Raw genomic sequence first — 12,692 nt, 5'->3', positions numbered from 1 at the left:
TTTCATGATCAAATTATTCACATACGTCTTTACGCGTTAATGTATAAGAGGAGGTATCTTTTCACACCGATATAAGGGTAGTTTAGTTTGAAAAAAATTATTTGACCTACAATAAGTCAATAATCAGTCAATCGAGGGTAAATATCAATTTTATTCAGTTTTTTTTATTAATATAAGCAAATTCGGTAAATCTTACCAATCGGAGGGACTTATTTATTAGACGGAAACAAACTTTAGGGGTACTAAATAAAATTTTTTAAACTACAAAATATTTATATACAATTACACAAAATCTCGTGGGAGATGACTGTAATTATCCCTTTTCTTTTTTAAGAAGAAAAAGAACTAAGTATTGACATGAAACTGTACTTAATTAGTAAAACTAGCAGCAAAATGCAAATTGACTATGTACTGATAATAGTGTCCCTATGTCATATACTTAAATCTTAGGTAAAATGATGTGAAACACTTGTTGTCATTAAGTCTAATTATATAAAGATTTTTTCCTATTTGTAAAATTATAGGTTTATTTTCTAAAGGGTATTAGTGTAATGTGTCTTAAGAGGTGTTTATGTAAAATTTCATCACTAAATAAGGGGTATATTTGTAATTATAACTACAATCTCAAGGGTATTTCTTGATTTAAATCACGACTCGATATATTAATATAAATATTTTCAAATTAATTATATTAATATAATTTTTTTTACTAATAAAAAATTAAATAACTCAGATATAAGGGAGAAAGAATTGGAGAAATTTGGGAAGGCATTAGCTCTAATAGAAGAAGAAGAAGAGACAAATTTGATTCCTCGTAAAGCAGTGCGGGAACAAATCCGTCCCAGGAACCGTTTCTTTGTGGGCGTGCACGAAGAAAAGGAGGTTTTGAGGCTCTCAAAACCTACCCCTTGATAGCTTTTTAGAATAGGTGTCCAGAAAGTCAATTTGATTGACAATTTATCAATAAAAGGAGAGCCGAGGCCGAAGAAACAAAAGGTCAGAGAAGACACGGAACCCCGACCGTATGAAGCCGAACACTTGAAGCCCAGTGAAGAATACAAGGCCATACAGCTCGCGGCAGAAGACCCCAGCAAAACGACCCGGATAGGTTCCAGCCTGAACGAGGGGGAGATGGCCATGATTGACTTTCTAAGGAAGAACGCGGACATGTTTGCGTGGAGTCCGTCGGATTTCACCGGGATCGATCCGGAGGTCATTGTACACCGATTGAATGTAGACCCGACGGCTCGACCAGTGCAGCAGAGGAAGAGAACTTTCAGCAATGATAAGAACGATGCTATCAGGCAAGAGGTCGAGAAGCTGTTGAAAGCCGGATATGTGTCGGAGGTCCAATACACGAATTGGCTTTCTAACGTAGTTCTGGTCCCGAAATCCTCAAGAAAATGGCGAATGTGCGTAGATTTCACCGACCTGAACAAGGCCTGCCCGAAAGACCCGTACCCATTACCTCGAATCGACACCATGGTGGATTCGACCGCAGGATACGAGCTCTTCTCGATGATGGATGCATACCAAGGATATCATCAGATCCAAATGGCAGAGGAAGACAGAGACAAAACTTCCTTCGTCACAGATAAGGGGATCTATTGCTACAACATGATGCATTCGGGTTGAAGAATGCGGGCGCAACCTACCAACGATTGGTTAATAAGATGTTCGGCGATATGCTCGGAAGAACCATGGAGGTATATGTTGATGACATGCTGGTCAAGAGTAAGAGATCGCAGGACCACATGAAAGACCTCTCTCAGGCGTTCAGCATAATGAGGTCGCACGGAATGAAACTCAACCCAGACAAATGTACTTTTGGTGTGACCGGGGGAAAGTTTCTGGGATATATGATCAGTGAACAAGGAATAGAAGCGAACCCAAAAAAGCTACAAGCCATTATGGGCCTGAGATCGCCGAGTTCGATCAAGGAAATGCAGAAGCTTACGGGAAAGATCGCATCTTTGGGCAGGTTTATATCGCGATCGGCAGATAGAAGCCTACCATTTTTCAAAGCCTTGAGGAAACCCAAGAGTTTCGCGTGGACTCAAGAATGCGAGCAGGCTTTGCAAGAACTAAAGGAGTATCTCACCAAACCCCCGTTGCTCGCAAATCCTAAAGATGGGGAGACGCTATTCTTGTACCTTGGAGTGTCCGAGAACGCGGTCAGCTCCGTGCTGGTGAGAAAGGAGGCTAACAGTCAGAATCCAGTCTACTATGTCAGTAAAATGCTCCAAGGGGCTGAATTGCGGTATTCAGAGATGGAGAAACTCGCCCTCGCATTAGTAGTAACTGCCCGAAAACTACGACCATATTTCCAGTCGCATAAAGTGGTGGTGCTGACGAACCACCCTCTTAAGCATGTGATGTCGCGACCGGAAGCCTCCGGAAGATTAATCAAATGGGCGGTCGAATTGGGGCAACACGATATTGAGTACCAGTCCAGGACAGCCCAGAAGGCACAGGTGCTCGCAGACTTCATCAAAGAGTTGTCCAGCGACCCGAAGGAACCCGACGCCTCCGACCACACCTGTTCGAAATGGATGCTGCATGTGGATGGGTCTTCCAATGCGAACAACGGAGGAGCAGGCGTGCTGATCCAATATGCGATCTGAAAAAGACGCACTCAAGCAAAACGCGAACTGAGAAAGACGCGTTCAATATGCGATCTGAAAAAGACGCACTCAAGCAAAACGCGAACTGAAAAAGACGCGTCCAATATGCGATCTGAAAAAGACGCCATCGAGCAAAACGCGAACTGAAAAAGACGCGTCCAATATGCGATCTGAAAAAGGCGCACTCAAGCAAAACGCGAACTGAAAAAGACGCGTCCAATATGCGATCTGAAAAAGACGCCATCGAGCAAAACGCGAACTGAAAAAGACGCGTCCAATATGCGATCTGAAAAAGACGCACTCAAGCAAAACGCGAACTGAAAAAGACGCGTCCAATATGCGATCTGAAAAAGACGCACTCAAGCAAAACGCGGACCGAAAAAGACGCGTCCAATATGCAATCTGGGAAAGACGCACCCGAGCAAATGCAAACTGAAAGAACGACTGAAAGACGCAATGCGCAAATGTAGCAAAATAAGCGAGCTGACAAAAGTTCATTTTCATTTAACAAAATGTCATATACAGGGGTTATCAAAAATTCCACCCCGCCCTCCTGTTTACAAAAAATGATGTCCTAAGAATCTCTAGGATTTACATTTTGATCAATCAGCTCAAAATCCTACCACAAAAATAGAAGAATCGGGATTGTTCAGGCGTCAGCTTCCGCCTCCAGCTCGTCCCTCAAGACCATAAATTCATCATCTTTCAGCTCAGGATCCGGAGGAAGAGGTTGAAGGTCGCCATCAAGCGAGATGTCAAGTTTGCTGCGGTCAAAAGACTCATGAAAGCCACCGAGCTTTTCTACTTTAGACAGGCAGATCTCATAGCCCTTGGTGAATGAGTCCGCAGACTTGATCTCAAGAGCGGTCGTGAAGGTGTCGGTCTTCAAAAAATCACGAACCGCAGACATCCTGGAATCGGCCAAGGCTCGCTGATGTTCTTCAACCAGAATGCGACCGGCTTGGCCTTCCTCCACCCCACGCTTGTGGCCCTCCACGAGGCCGACCTCACGCCCGGCATCGAACGCCTCTTTCTTAGCCTCTGCCAGGGCCACCTCTTGTTCAGAACGAAGAATCTCCCTCTCCTTCTTGGCAACGTCGAGCTCGACTCGCAGCTTTTGCACCTCATCTCCCAAGGCCAGCAGGTTATCCTCCTGCTTGGGTTCTGTCTCGTCCCGTTCGGCCATTTGATCCCTAAGATCTTGCACCTTCTGATCAGTCTGAATATAACTCCTCCGATAATGGGTGCATTTGAGGCTTAAGCTTCGGAGAAAGGTCATGGCCTGCAAAATCGAATGCAATGAATGGCATAAAAGAAGGGAGGTCGAAGGAAGCCAGCCGACGGAATACCTGGACCATGGAGTGGGCTGCGAACTCCTCAAGCCGAATAGGGCTATTCGTCACAAGTGCCCCTTGATCGCGAACGGAGACGAATGAGTTGTAGACTGCAAAAGTATCACCTCCAGCCTCGCCATACAGCGACGAGCTCGACATATCCTGCCATTCGGGAGGCGGCACATTGCCTCGAAGAGCTGCCCGGCTATCCTCCCAACATGTGGCGAGCTGTGCCACCCTCAAGAATTTGTCCCGATCTTCCTCAACACTAGTCTTATCCGCGGCTTCCTTAGCCATCCTGCTCAGCACGCTCGGGCTATGTGATTTAGAAGGAGGTGGGTGGGAGGCCTCAGCGAGCTCCTTCCCCTTACCCTTATCGCTAGGCCCTAACTTAGACTTGGGCCCCTGACCCTTCTTCGGGGAGGATCGCCTCCTTTTCCTAGATCGCTCCTCGGGTGGAGGACCTTGACTTCCTTGATCGGCCCCTTGGTCCCCACTGGCCTCGTCCAAACCTAGTTCTAACTGCGAGGAGTTGTAGCCGAGATGGTCATCATGGGCGGAAGGCGTACCCTCACTATCAACTGCAATGGGCTGTTGTCCATTGGGAGTGGTGATCGCGAGCGTTTTGGAAGGAACCGAGGGAGGTGGGATCGAAGATAAATCTGGAGCACCAGCAACTGCCTTGCCCTTCCCTTTCGGATCCGAGGAACTTGCGATCTCACCCCCCTTCCTCGATTTGTTCTGGGCCGCGATCCTCCGCATAGCTGTGCGCGTGCTCATGATTATACTATCTACGAGCAGTGAAAAGTTAGCATATGCAGACACTACAGCGATGAAAGCAAGCGAGACCGAAAGAAGAAAATCACCTAAGGAATCTTCGATGTGAAGGGACGCTGGAGAGAGCCCAGATAATTGCAAAACTTTCTCATTGAGAAGCTTCTTGGGATCATACTTATAAAATGTTAGACTCCTTATTTGGTCACCCTCCAGCCCCCCACCACAGATTTTTGGAAGGGGTTTATACTTAGTCCACTCGTTCTTAAAAGGCCAGACACCACTAGGAGATCGAATGAAAATGTAGCGATCTAACCAAGCTCCTACATTCGACTTCAGGACGCTCAAATACCCGCAATCGGGTTTGGCCGAAAGATAGAAAAAACCTCGACTACCAGACCGCTTCGAGGTGGTGAAGGAATACAGACTCCAAAAATTGTCAAAACTGGGGTCCAAACCTACGTATCGCATCATTACAACGAAGAGGACAATATGGGTAATGGAATTGGGGGAGAGCTGCATAGGGCATAACCCCAACTTATTCAAAATCGCGGCCACTGGGGGAGCCAGAGGAAATCGCAACCCGGCATCGAGGTGTTTGATAGAAAAAGCAGTAAATCCCTCGGGAGGACGATGCATGCGATCGAAGTAACAGGGATCAGAACATCAAAATCGGAGGGGATGTGGTATTTTTCCCTAATCTTATTGGCAGGAATCCTAACTTTACTAACCACAGCCTCCCAAGGGTTTTTGGTGAGCCGATCCTGAAACTTGGCAAGGACCGAAGGCCCAGTCTGTTCATCCTTAAGTTTGGTGGCAGGAAACTTCTTGTTCCTCTTGGGAGAGGTAGAATACGACCCATGCGAAGACCTAGAGACAGACCTAGACCCGGACCCTGAGGACGAACCAGAACCAGACTCGGGAGAGGACCCAGAAGCAGATTCAAAATGAGACGAAAACGACCCTGAACCAGATCGTGGCTTAGGGCCAGATCGCGACTTAGAATTCGAGCTAGAGCTGGAAGGCATCGTACCTTAAAGCAGGATGACTCTGGAAGCCGCAGATCGAATACGAACTCGTGGTTGTGAGTCTTGGTCGCTAGAAGTCTTTGCGTGAGGTTGGCCGAGAAGTCAAATGATGGGGTATTTATAGGAGATCCGCTCTGGAACAACGCGCCCGAGATTGCTCGAGAGGATTCTGCCATGTGTACGCGATCAACGGACGCGACGGTTCGACTTCCTCAAAGGCAACAAACTTGCACTTTGAAAAAGTGGGGGAGTAATGATGGGTATACGTGTAATCCCCCTGCAAAAGGACTGAAACGCACTTCATTAAGGGCATGATGGTCTTTTTCGCGACCGGATCCGCGTGTTTTGTAACGGGCGGGTTGCAGAGGACCCGACCCGGGTCGCGTGAACCAAATAGAAGACCCGGACAATAACGACCGTTCGATCAGAATGTGAGTCAGCAAGATGAGGCCACGTGGCCCAGTACTTGCCGTACAACTGTGTACTATAAATAGACCCCGATACGCCATAAATGAGGTAACTGATATACATTAATTGAGATCGAACTTTGAGATAGAATATATTTCTCTCGATCAACCTAACTTGAGCGTCGGAGGGTCATTGTCGTGGACGTGCCCGACGAGCTCACGATCTGTGTTTATTCTCAGGGGATCCAAAATCTGTTTCGGAGGAGTTAGTCGATCAGCAGTGAGATCGTCTCAGGAGATCGAATAATTCGACCCGGATCACTACGAGAAGAAATTATACAATGACCACCTTGAATCTCTTCAGGTGATGGAGAAGAACTATGCGGCAATGTCGAGAGAGGTGGACAAGCTCAGAGCAGAGTTGGCTAATTCTGCGAACTTCGACCCGCGGACAGGTATAGGTGATATTCAGACCCATTTTATTTCATTTTCGGTGTATAAACTTTTAGATCGCTCATGTCACAATGCAAATGCAGGAGGGTCCTATGGCAGTTCTGCTGGATATAATAGAAGTGTTCCTGGGGGAAACTATGCTTCTGTGCAAAATGCCTATGGTGTGGGACAGGTATATATTAGTTTTGATGGGGGTAAAACCCTATTCTCTCAGAAAAAGACAACTTTGCCCTTGATGGGGCCCAAAATCGCAAGCTTGCCAGCATGACCCGCGCCACTTTTACCGGGTCGGGTCGACGACCTAGAACACGTTGCACGCGCGTAGACCCCCTGGCTCTCTATAAATACCTCCGAGTCAGTGTATTAAAGGTACGTCGTCTCGACCGCATTTTACCTTCAGCTCGCTATTTTTCCCAGCGACCCCATATTTCGACCTCAACCAAACACTGACTTAACCATCGGAGGGCCTTAGCTGGGGGCCACCCCAGCAAGCCTAACGATCTGCTTCTTTTCTCAGGGCCCAATCACTAGTCTGGGAGAGGAGCGACCTCGAACCGCTTGGGAGATCGAACCAAGGAGGTCGCGTAGATTTCGACCCGGATCAAGTTTTATCCGATTAATTTATCATTTCTCATGTGAATATCTAACTGAATATAAAAAAGAATATCCCAGATCTCACAGTTTGCAAATTAGCATGGAGTTTCACGATCTGGTTGCTGACCAGTGTGCGCGTACTGCAGCTTATATATTGAAACAAAAGCTGAAGAGAAGGGATATTGAAACAAAAGTGTATCCGATTAATTGATCATTTTTCATGTTGCATGTATATAAAAGAATATGCTCCCTAATGTGTGTGCTTGAGCTATTCTAGATTAGATGATCTCCTTGTACTTAAAACAGTTTTTGGTTACCAAAGGACACTGAGAAGCTACATGCATGTCTTAGAACTATGAAGTTCTCTGGTTCATTTAACTCAAAGATTTCCGCTATATTGTCTTTTTGTATTGATAGTGGTAATTGACTTTATGTCCCTTTGCAACAGGGCCAGGGCCCCCTTCCTGGAGGGGGTAGTGGGGGTGGACCTGCTAGTGCAGCTGGTCCCGGGGGCAATTCTCCTCATGTTGGAGCGCATTCCACTCCTTATGGTTCAGGAACTCCGCGTGATGCATCCAGTGGCCCTGGTTATGGTGCATCTAGGGGAACTGGTTATGATCCCCATAGACGGGATGTTGGAACTGGGTATGATGCCCAAAAGGGACATGCTCGAGCAGGTTACGATACTCAGAGAGTGCAAACTGGAACTGGTTTTGATGCCCAAAGGGGATCAGTCGGACCTGGCTATGATGCCCACAGGGGACCTATGTCATCTGTCCATCATACCCAAAGGGGACCCGGATATGAAGCTATGACTGTGAGAGGACCTAGGTCTGACACCCAGAAGGGACCTGGATATGAGATTCAGAGGACACCTGGGTATGATGCTCGTAAAGGGCCCATTTATGACGGACAAAGTGCTCCAGCTTATGATATGCAACGGGCATCAGGAGATGAAGCTCATAGGGGATCTAATTATGATACGCAGAAAGGTGCTAGCTATGATGCCTCATCTAGAGGAATTGTAGGGCCTCAAGGACAGGTTTCTGTGAACAATGTACCTTATTCGTCTAGAGCTGGAACAGGATATGAGCCAGTACCACGAGGTGGGAACCCTGTACGTAGATGAGTTGGAGACCCGTCCCAGTTGAGTGTCTTGGCGAACTTCTTAAAGGCTACATCCGTGCATTTTATCCTTCCTTCTGGTTCTCATTTTCCGAAAGGTGATGAGTACCTCATAGTTCATCAAGATTTCAGCCCAGATATCGTGTCTCAACATATTCAGTATCAAAGCATGTATTGAACAATGACAGCACAGACTGCCAATAGACAACAGCAAAATAGACAGCAGAAAAAACATTTGCAAATGGAGCATGCATGCAGGGTGCTGTCATGGCTGAACCTGTTCCTCTTTAATTGGGACAGAGAACAATAGCACTACAAATTCGGAATGTTGGGCAGGTGGTGAGTACAAGCACAGTTGATCCAATATAATTTACTCTACGCATGCACGTCGGGCACGGCAAGCATCGCAGCAAGATTGGCAAACAAGGACCCTCACACGACACACACACAAAGATGTTGCGCGGGGCACGACCTTCCGGAGGTGATATCTCCACGGTCGGACCACCATTTTGCCAATACGACCACTCGTTTTGGGGTGTCTCGTCGAGATCTTCGCATTGGAAACGGAGCCACGCGGCCACTCCGAGGCTCCAACCGCGGATTGGCGCGGTTGGGGGGGCGAAACTTCAAAAGGCCATAACTTTGCGTAGAGACGTCGGATTGGGGCGATTTTTTTTTTGATTTTGGGTATCTCGACGAAATCTAGCGATTGGAAACAGCCTACGGCGGTTTGGGGGCCGAATTTCTCGAAAAAACGCCAGTTTCTCATGTTAATTTGATTTCAAGGCAAACGACAACGGTTTTTAAAATTTTAATCCCACGCATGCGATCGATAAAACAGCTGCCACCCCAATTTTTATATTGTAGAACAATGCTCTCAGCCTTAATTTCATAATGTGATTGGCCCGTGCTGAAAAATCGAAGTTCATCCCCCGTGCAGGTTTCTTATTAATTGTTTGTTGTCTTTGTTCCAAACACGCCACAAATGCAAGATTGGCATCCCTTTGTTTATTTTTTGGGTCCAAAACCCAAGGTCACAATTTCAAACCCCCCGCATCTCATTTTGGGACAGTATTTGATTGCATTTGTTTAACAAACTTTTGAACTCAACTCTCATCACCGATTCTGTAAGAAACTGTGAAAAATTTATGTACTTTATTTATATGGGATAATTACGTTTACATCCCTTTGATCTATGGTGGCATATTTATACAAATCATTCCTGTTTTTTAGATGATTACACATATGCCTGTTGAAATATCATTACTGTCCACGCAAACCACCCTCTCGCTTTCAAAACCATTACACACACCCCTTAAAAATGATGGCATCATTGCACAAACTGCAATTGTTTTTTAGCTATCGGAGGTGGTTCTGCAATCATGCAAAAACCAGGAATGGTTTGTGTGGATGGACCATGGGTCAGAAATGTATGTGTGATTATGCATGTTCATACAAATATGCAAATATCTTACATCGGTGGCTAGAATCAACGGAATTCAAGGAAACAGTGCTTTGGTCGGGCGGCCGCGCCTGCGCGGGCACAGGCAGGGCGGTCGGGCGCCCGCGCCTGCGCCCGGTCGGGCACTGCCGACGGGCGCCCCCGCGCGGGCACTGCCGACGGGCGCCCGCGCGCGCGCCAGAGCAGGCACTGCCGGCGTGCGCCCGCGCCTGCTCGGGCACTGCCGCCGTGCGCGCGCGCGCCTTGGGCGGCCGCAGCATAAAAATTTTCACGTCGCCCCAAAATCACACGATTAATTTAATTATTTTAATTAAAATAATTATTATTAATTATTAATTTAAAATATTTGTTTAATTATTTTAATTATTAAAAAAAATAATAAATAAATGGGAAAAAAGGGAAAAATATGAAGACAGATTAGAATAATATTTTAATTTTTTACGCATCGTATTTGAATCGCGAAATATTTATTTTATTATATTATGTTATATTATGCGTCCCAGAAGATTGAAGAAGCATCGGGAAAAAACTGCCGACGGCGGCAGACGCCGCCTGCCCGACTACTGCCGACGTGCGCGCGCGCAGGCCTGTCGGCAGCAGACGGGCGCCCGTGTAGGAAGCCACTGCCGACGTGCGCGCGCGCGCCTGTGCGGACGCTGCCGGCGCGTGTGCGGAAACAGCCCCGCCTGCGCGAGCGCGCCGGTGCGGAAACAGCCCCGCGTGCGCGCGCGCGTCTTTGCGGAAACAGCCCCGCCGGCGCGAGCGCGCCGGTGCGGAAACAGCCCCGCGAGCGCGCGCGCGCCGGTGCGGAAACAGCCCCGCGTGCGCGCGCGCGCCTTTGCGGAAACAGCCCCGCCAGCGCGAGCGCGCAGGTGCGGAAACAGCCCCGCGTGCGCGCGCGCTCCTTTGCGGAAACAGCCCCGCGTGCGCGCGCGCGCCTTTGCGGACGCTGCCGACGTGTGCGCGCGCGCCTTTGCGGACGCTGCCGAAATCACGTCACCGCAAAATCACATGACTAATTAATTTTTGTCGAAATTATTTATTTTTGAGTTATGAAAATATTTATTTAATTATTTTAATTATTAAAAAATAATAAATAAAAGGGAAAAAAGGGAAAAATATGAAGTCACATTAGAATAATTTTTTAATTTTTTATGCATCGTATTTGTATCGCGAAATATTTATTTTATTATATTCAGTTATATTATGCGTCGCAAAAGTTTGAAAAAAATTTGGGAAAAAACCGCCGCCGGCCGCCGCCGCCGCCGCCGGCCGGCAGACCCCGCCGGCCGCCGCCGCCACCGGCAGACCCCGCCGGCCGCCGCCGCCACCGGCCTGAATACGCCGCCGGCAGGCAGCCACCGCCGGCCGCCGCCGCCGGAAGACGCCGCCGGCGGGCAAACGCCGCCGGCCGCCGCCGCCGGCCGGCGGCCGCGCGCGCACGGCAGACTGGCGCCCGCGCGCGCGCGCCTGCGCGGCCACAGGCATGGCCGACTGGCGCCCGCGCGCGCGCGCCTGCGCGGGCACAGGCATGGCCGACCGGCGCCCGCGCGCGCGCGCCTGCGCGGGCACAGGCATGGCCGACCGGCGCCCGCGCGCGCGCGCCTGCGCGGGCACAGGCATGGCCGACCGGCGCCCGCGCGCGCGCGCCTGCGCGGGCACAGGCAGGGCCGACCGGCGCCCGCGCGCGCGCGCCTGCGCGGGCACAGGCAGGGCCGACCGGCGCCCGCGCGCGCGCGCCTGCGCGGGCACAGGCAGGGCCGACGGGCGCCCTCGCGCGCGCGCCTGCGCGGGCACAGGCAGGGCGGACGGGCGCCCTCGCGCGCGCGCCTGCGCGGGCACAGGCAGGGCGGACGGGCGCCCGCGCGCGCGCGCCTGCGCGGGCACAGGCAGGGCGGACGGGCGCCCGCGCGCGCGCGCCTGCGCGGGCACAGGCAGGGCGGTCGGGCGCCCGCGCGCGCGCGCCTGCGCGGGCACAGGCAGGGCGGACGGGCGCCCGCGCGCGCGCGCCTGCGCGGGCACAGGCAGGGCGGTAGGGCGCCCGCGCGCCCGCGCCTGCGCGGGCACAGGCAGGGCGGCCGGGCGCCCGCGCGCGCGCGCCTGCGCGGGCACAGGCAGGGCGGACGGGCGCCCGCGCCTGCGCGGGCACAGGCAGGGCGGTCGGGCGCCCGCGCCTGCGCCCGCTCGGGCACTGCCGGCGTGCGCCCGCGCCTGCTCGGGCACTGCCGCCGTGCGCGCGCGCGCCTTGGGCGGCCGCAGCATAAAAATTTTCACGTCGCCTCAAAATGACACGATTAATTTAATTATTTTAATTAAAATAATTATTATTAATTATTAATTTAAAATATTTATTTAATTATTTTAATTATTAAAAAAAATAATAAATAAATGGGAAAAAAGGGAAAAACGGCGTGCGCCCGCGCCTGCTCGGGCACTGCCGCCGTGCGCGCGCGCGCCTTGGGCGGCCGCAGCATAAAAATTTTCACGTCGCCCCAAAATCACATGATTAATTTAATTATTTTAATTAAAATAATTATTATTAATTATTAATTTAAAATATTTGTTTAATTATTTTAATTATTAAAAAAAATAATAAATAAATGGGAAAAAAGGGAAAAATATGAAGACAGATTAGAATAATATTTTAATTTTTTACGCATCGTATTTGAATCGCGAAATATTAATTTTATTATATTATGTTATATTATGCGTCCCAGAAGATTGAAGAAGCATCGGGAAAAAACTGCCGACGGCGGCAGACGCCGCCTGCCCGACTACTGCCGACGTGCGCGCGCGCAGGCCTGTCGGCAGCAGACGGGCGCCCGTGTAGGAAGCCACTGCCGATGTGCGCGCGCGCGCCTGTGCGGACGCTGCCGGCGCGTGTGCGGAAA

The 12,692-nt window shown here is 49.8% G+C and overlaps 1 protein-coding gene across 1 annotated transcript; it reads left to right on the top strand.

Moving 5' to 3' along the window:
* The first annotated feature begins 6,016 nt into the window (after positions 1-6,016).
* On the top strand, positions 6,017-8,404 carry LOC105179678 (uncharacterized). Its single transcript, XM_088880115.1, has 4 exons — positions 6,017-6,028; positions 6,496-6,622; positions 6,704-6,792; positions 7,663-8,404. The coding sequence occupies exons 1-4, from the start codon at positions 6,017-6,019 to the stop codon at positions 8,341-8,343; spliced, it is 909 nt and encodes a 302-aa protein (XP_088736241.1). The 3' UTR covers positions 8,344-8,404.
* The last annotated feature ends 4,288 nt before the right edge of the window (positions 8,405-12,692 follow it).

The sequence above is a fragment of the Sesamum indicum genome, linkage group LG4, assembly GCF_026168435.1.
Source record: "Sesamum indicum cultivar Baizhima isolate 11 linkage group LG4, ASM2616843v1, whole genome shotgun sequence".
NCBI lineage: Eukaryota > Viridiplantae > Streptophyta > Magnoliopsida > Lamiales > Pedaliaceae > Sesamum > Sesamum indicum.
This window is presented reverse-complemented; position numbering and strand designations above follow the sequence as displayed.

What these genes read in the sequence shown, in the direction of transcription:
- LOC105179678 (XM_088880115.1), top strand. An exon ending in GAACTTCGACCCGCGGACAG is followed by an intron (nt 6,623 to 6,703) that starts GTATAGGTGATA and finishes ATGCAAATGCAG; the next exon opens with GAGGGTCCTATGGCAGTTCT. An exon ending in ATGCCTATGGTGTGGGACAG is followed by an intron (nt 6,793 to 7,662) that starts GTATATATTAGT and finishes CCTTTGCAACAG; the next exon opens with GGCCAGGGCCCCCTTCCTGG.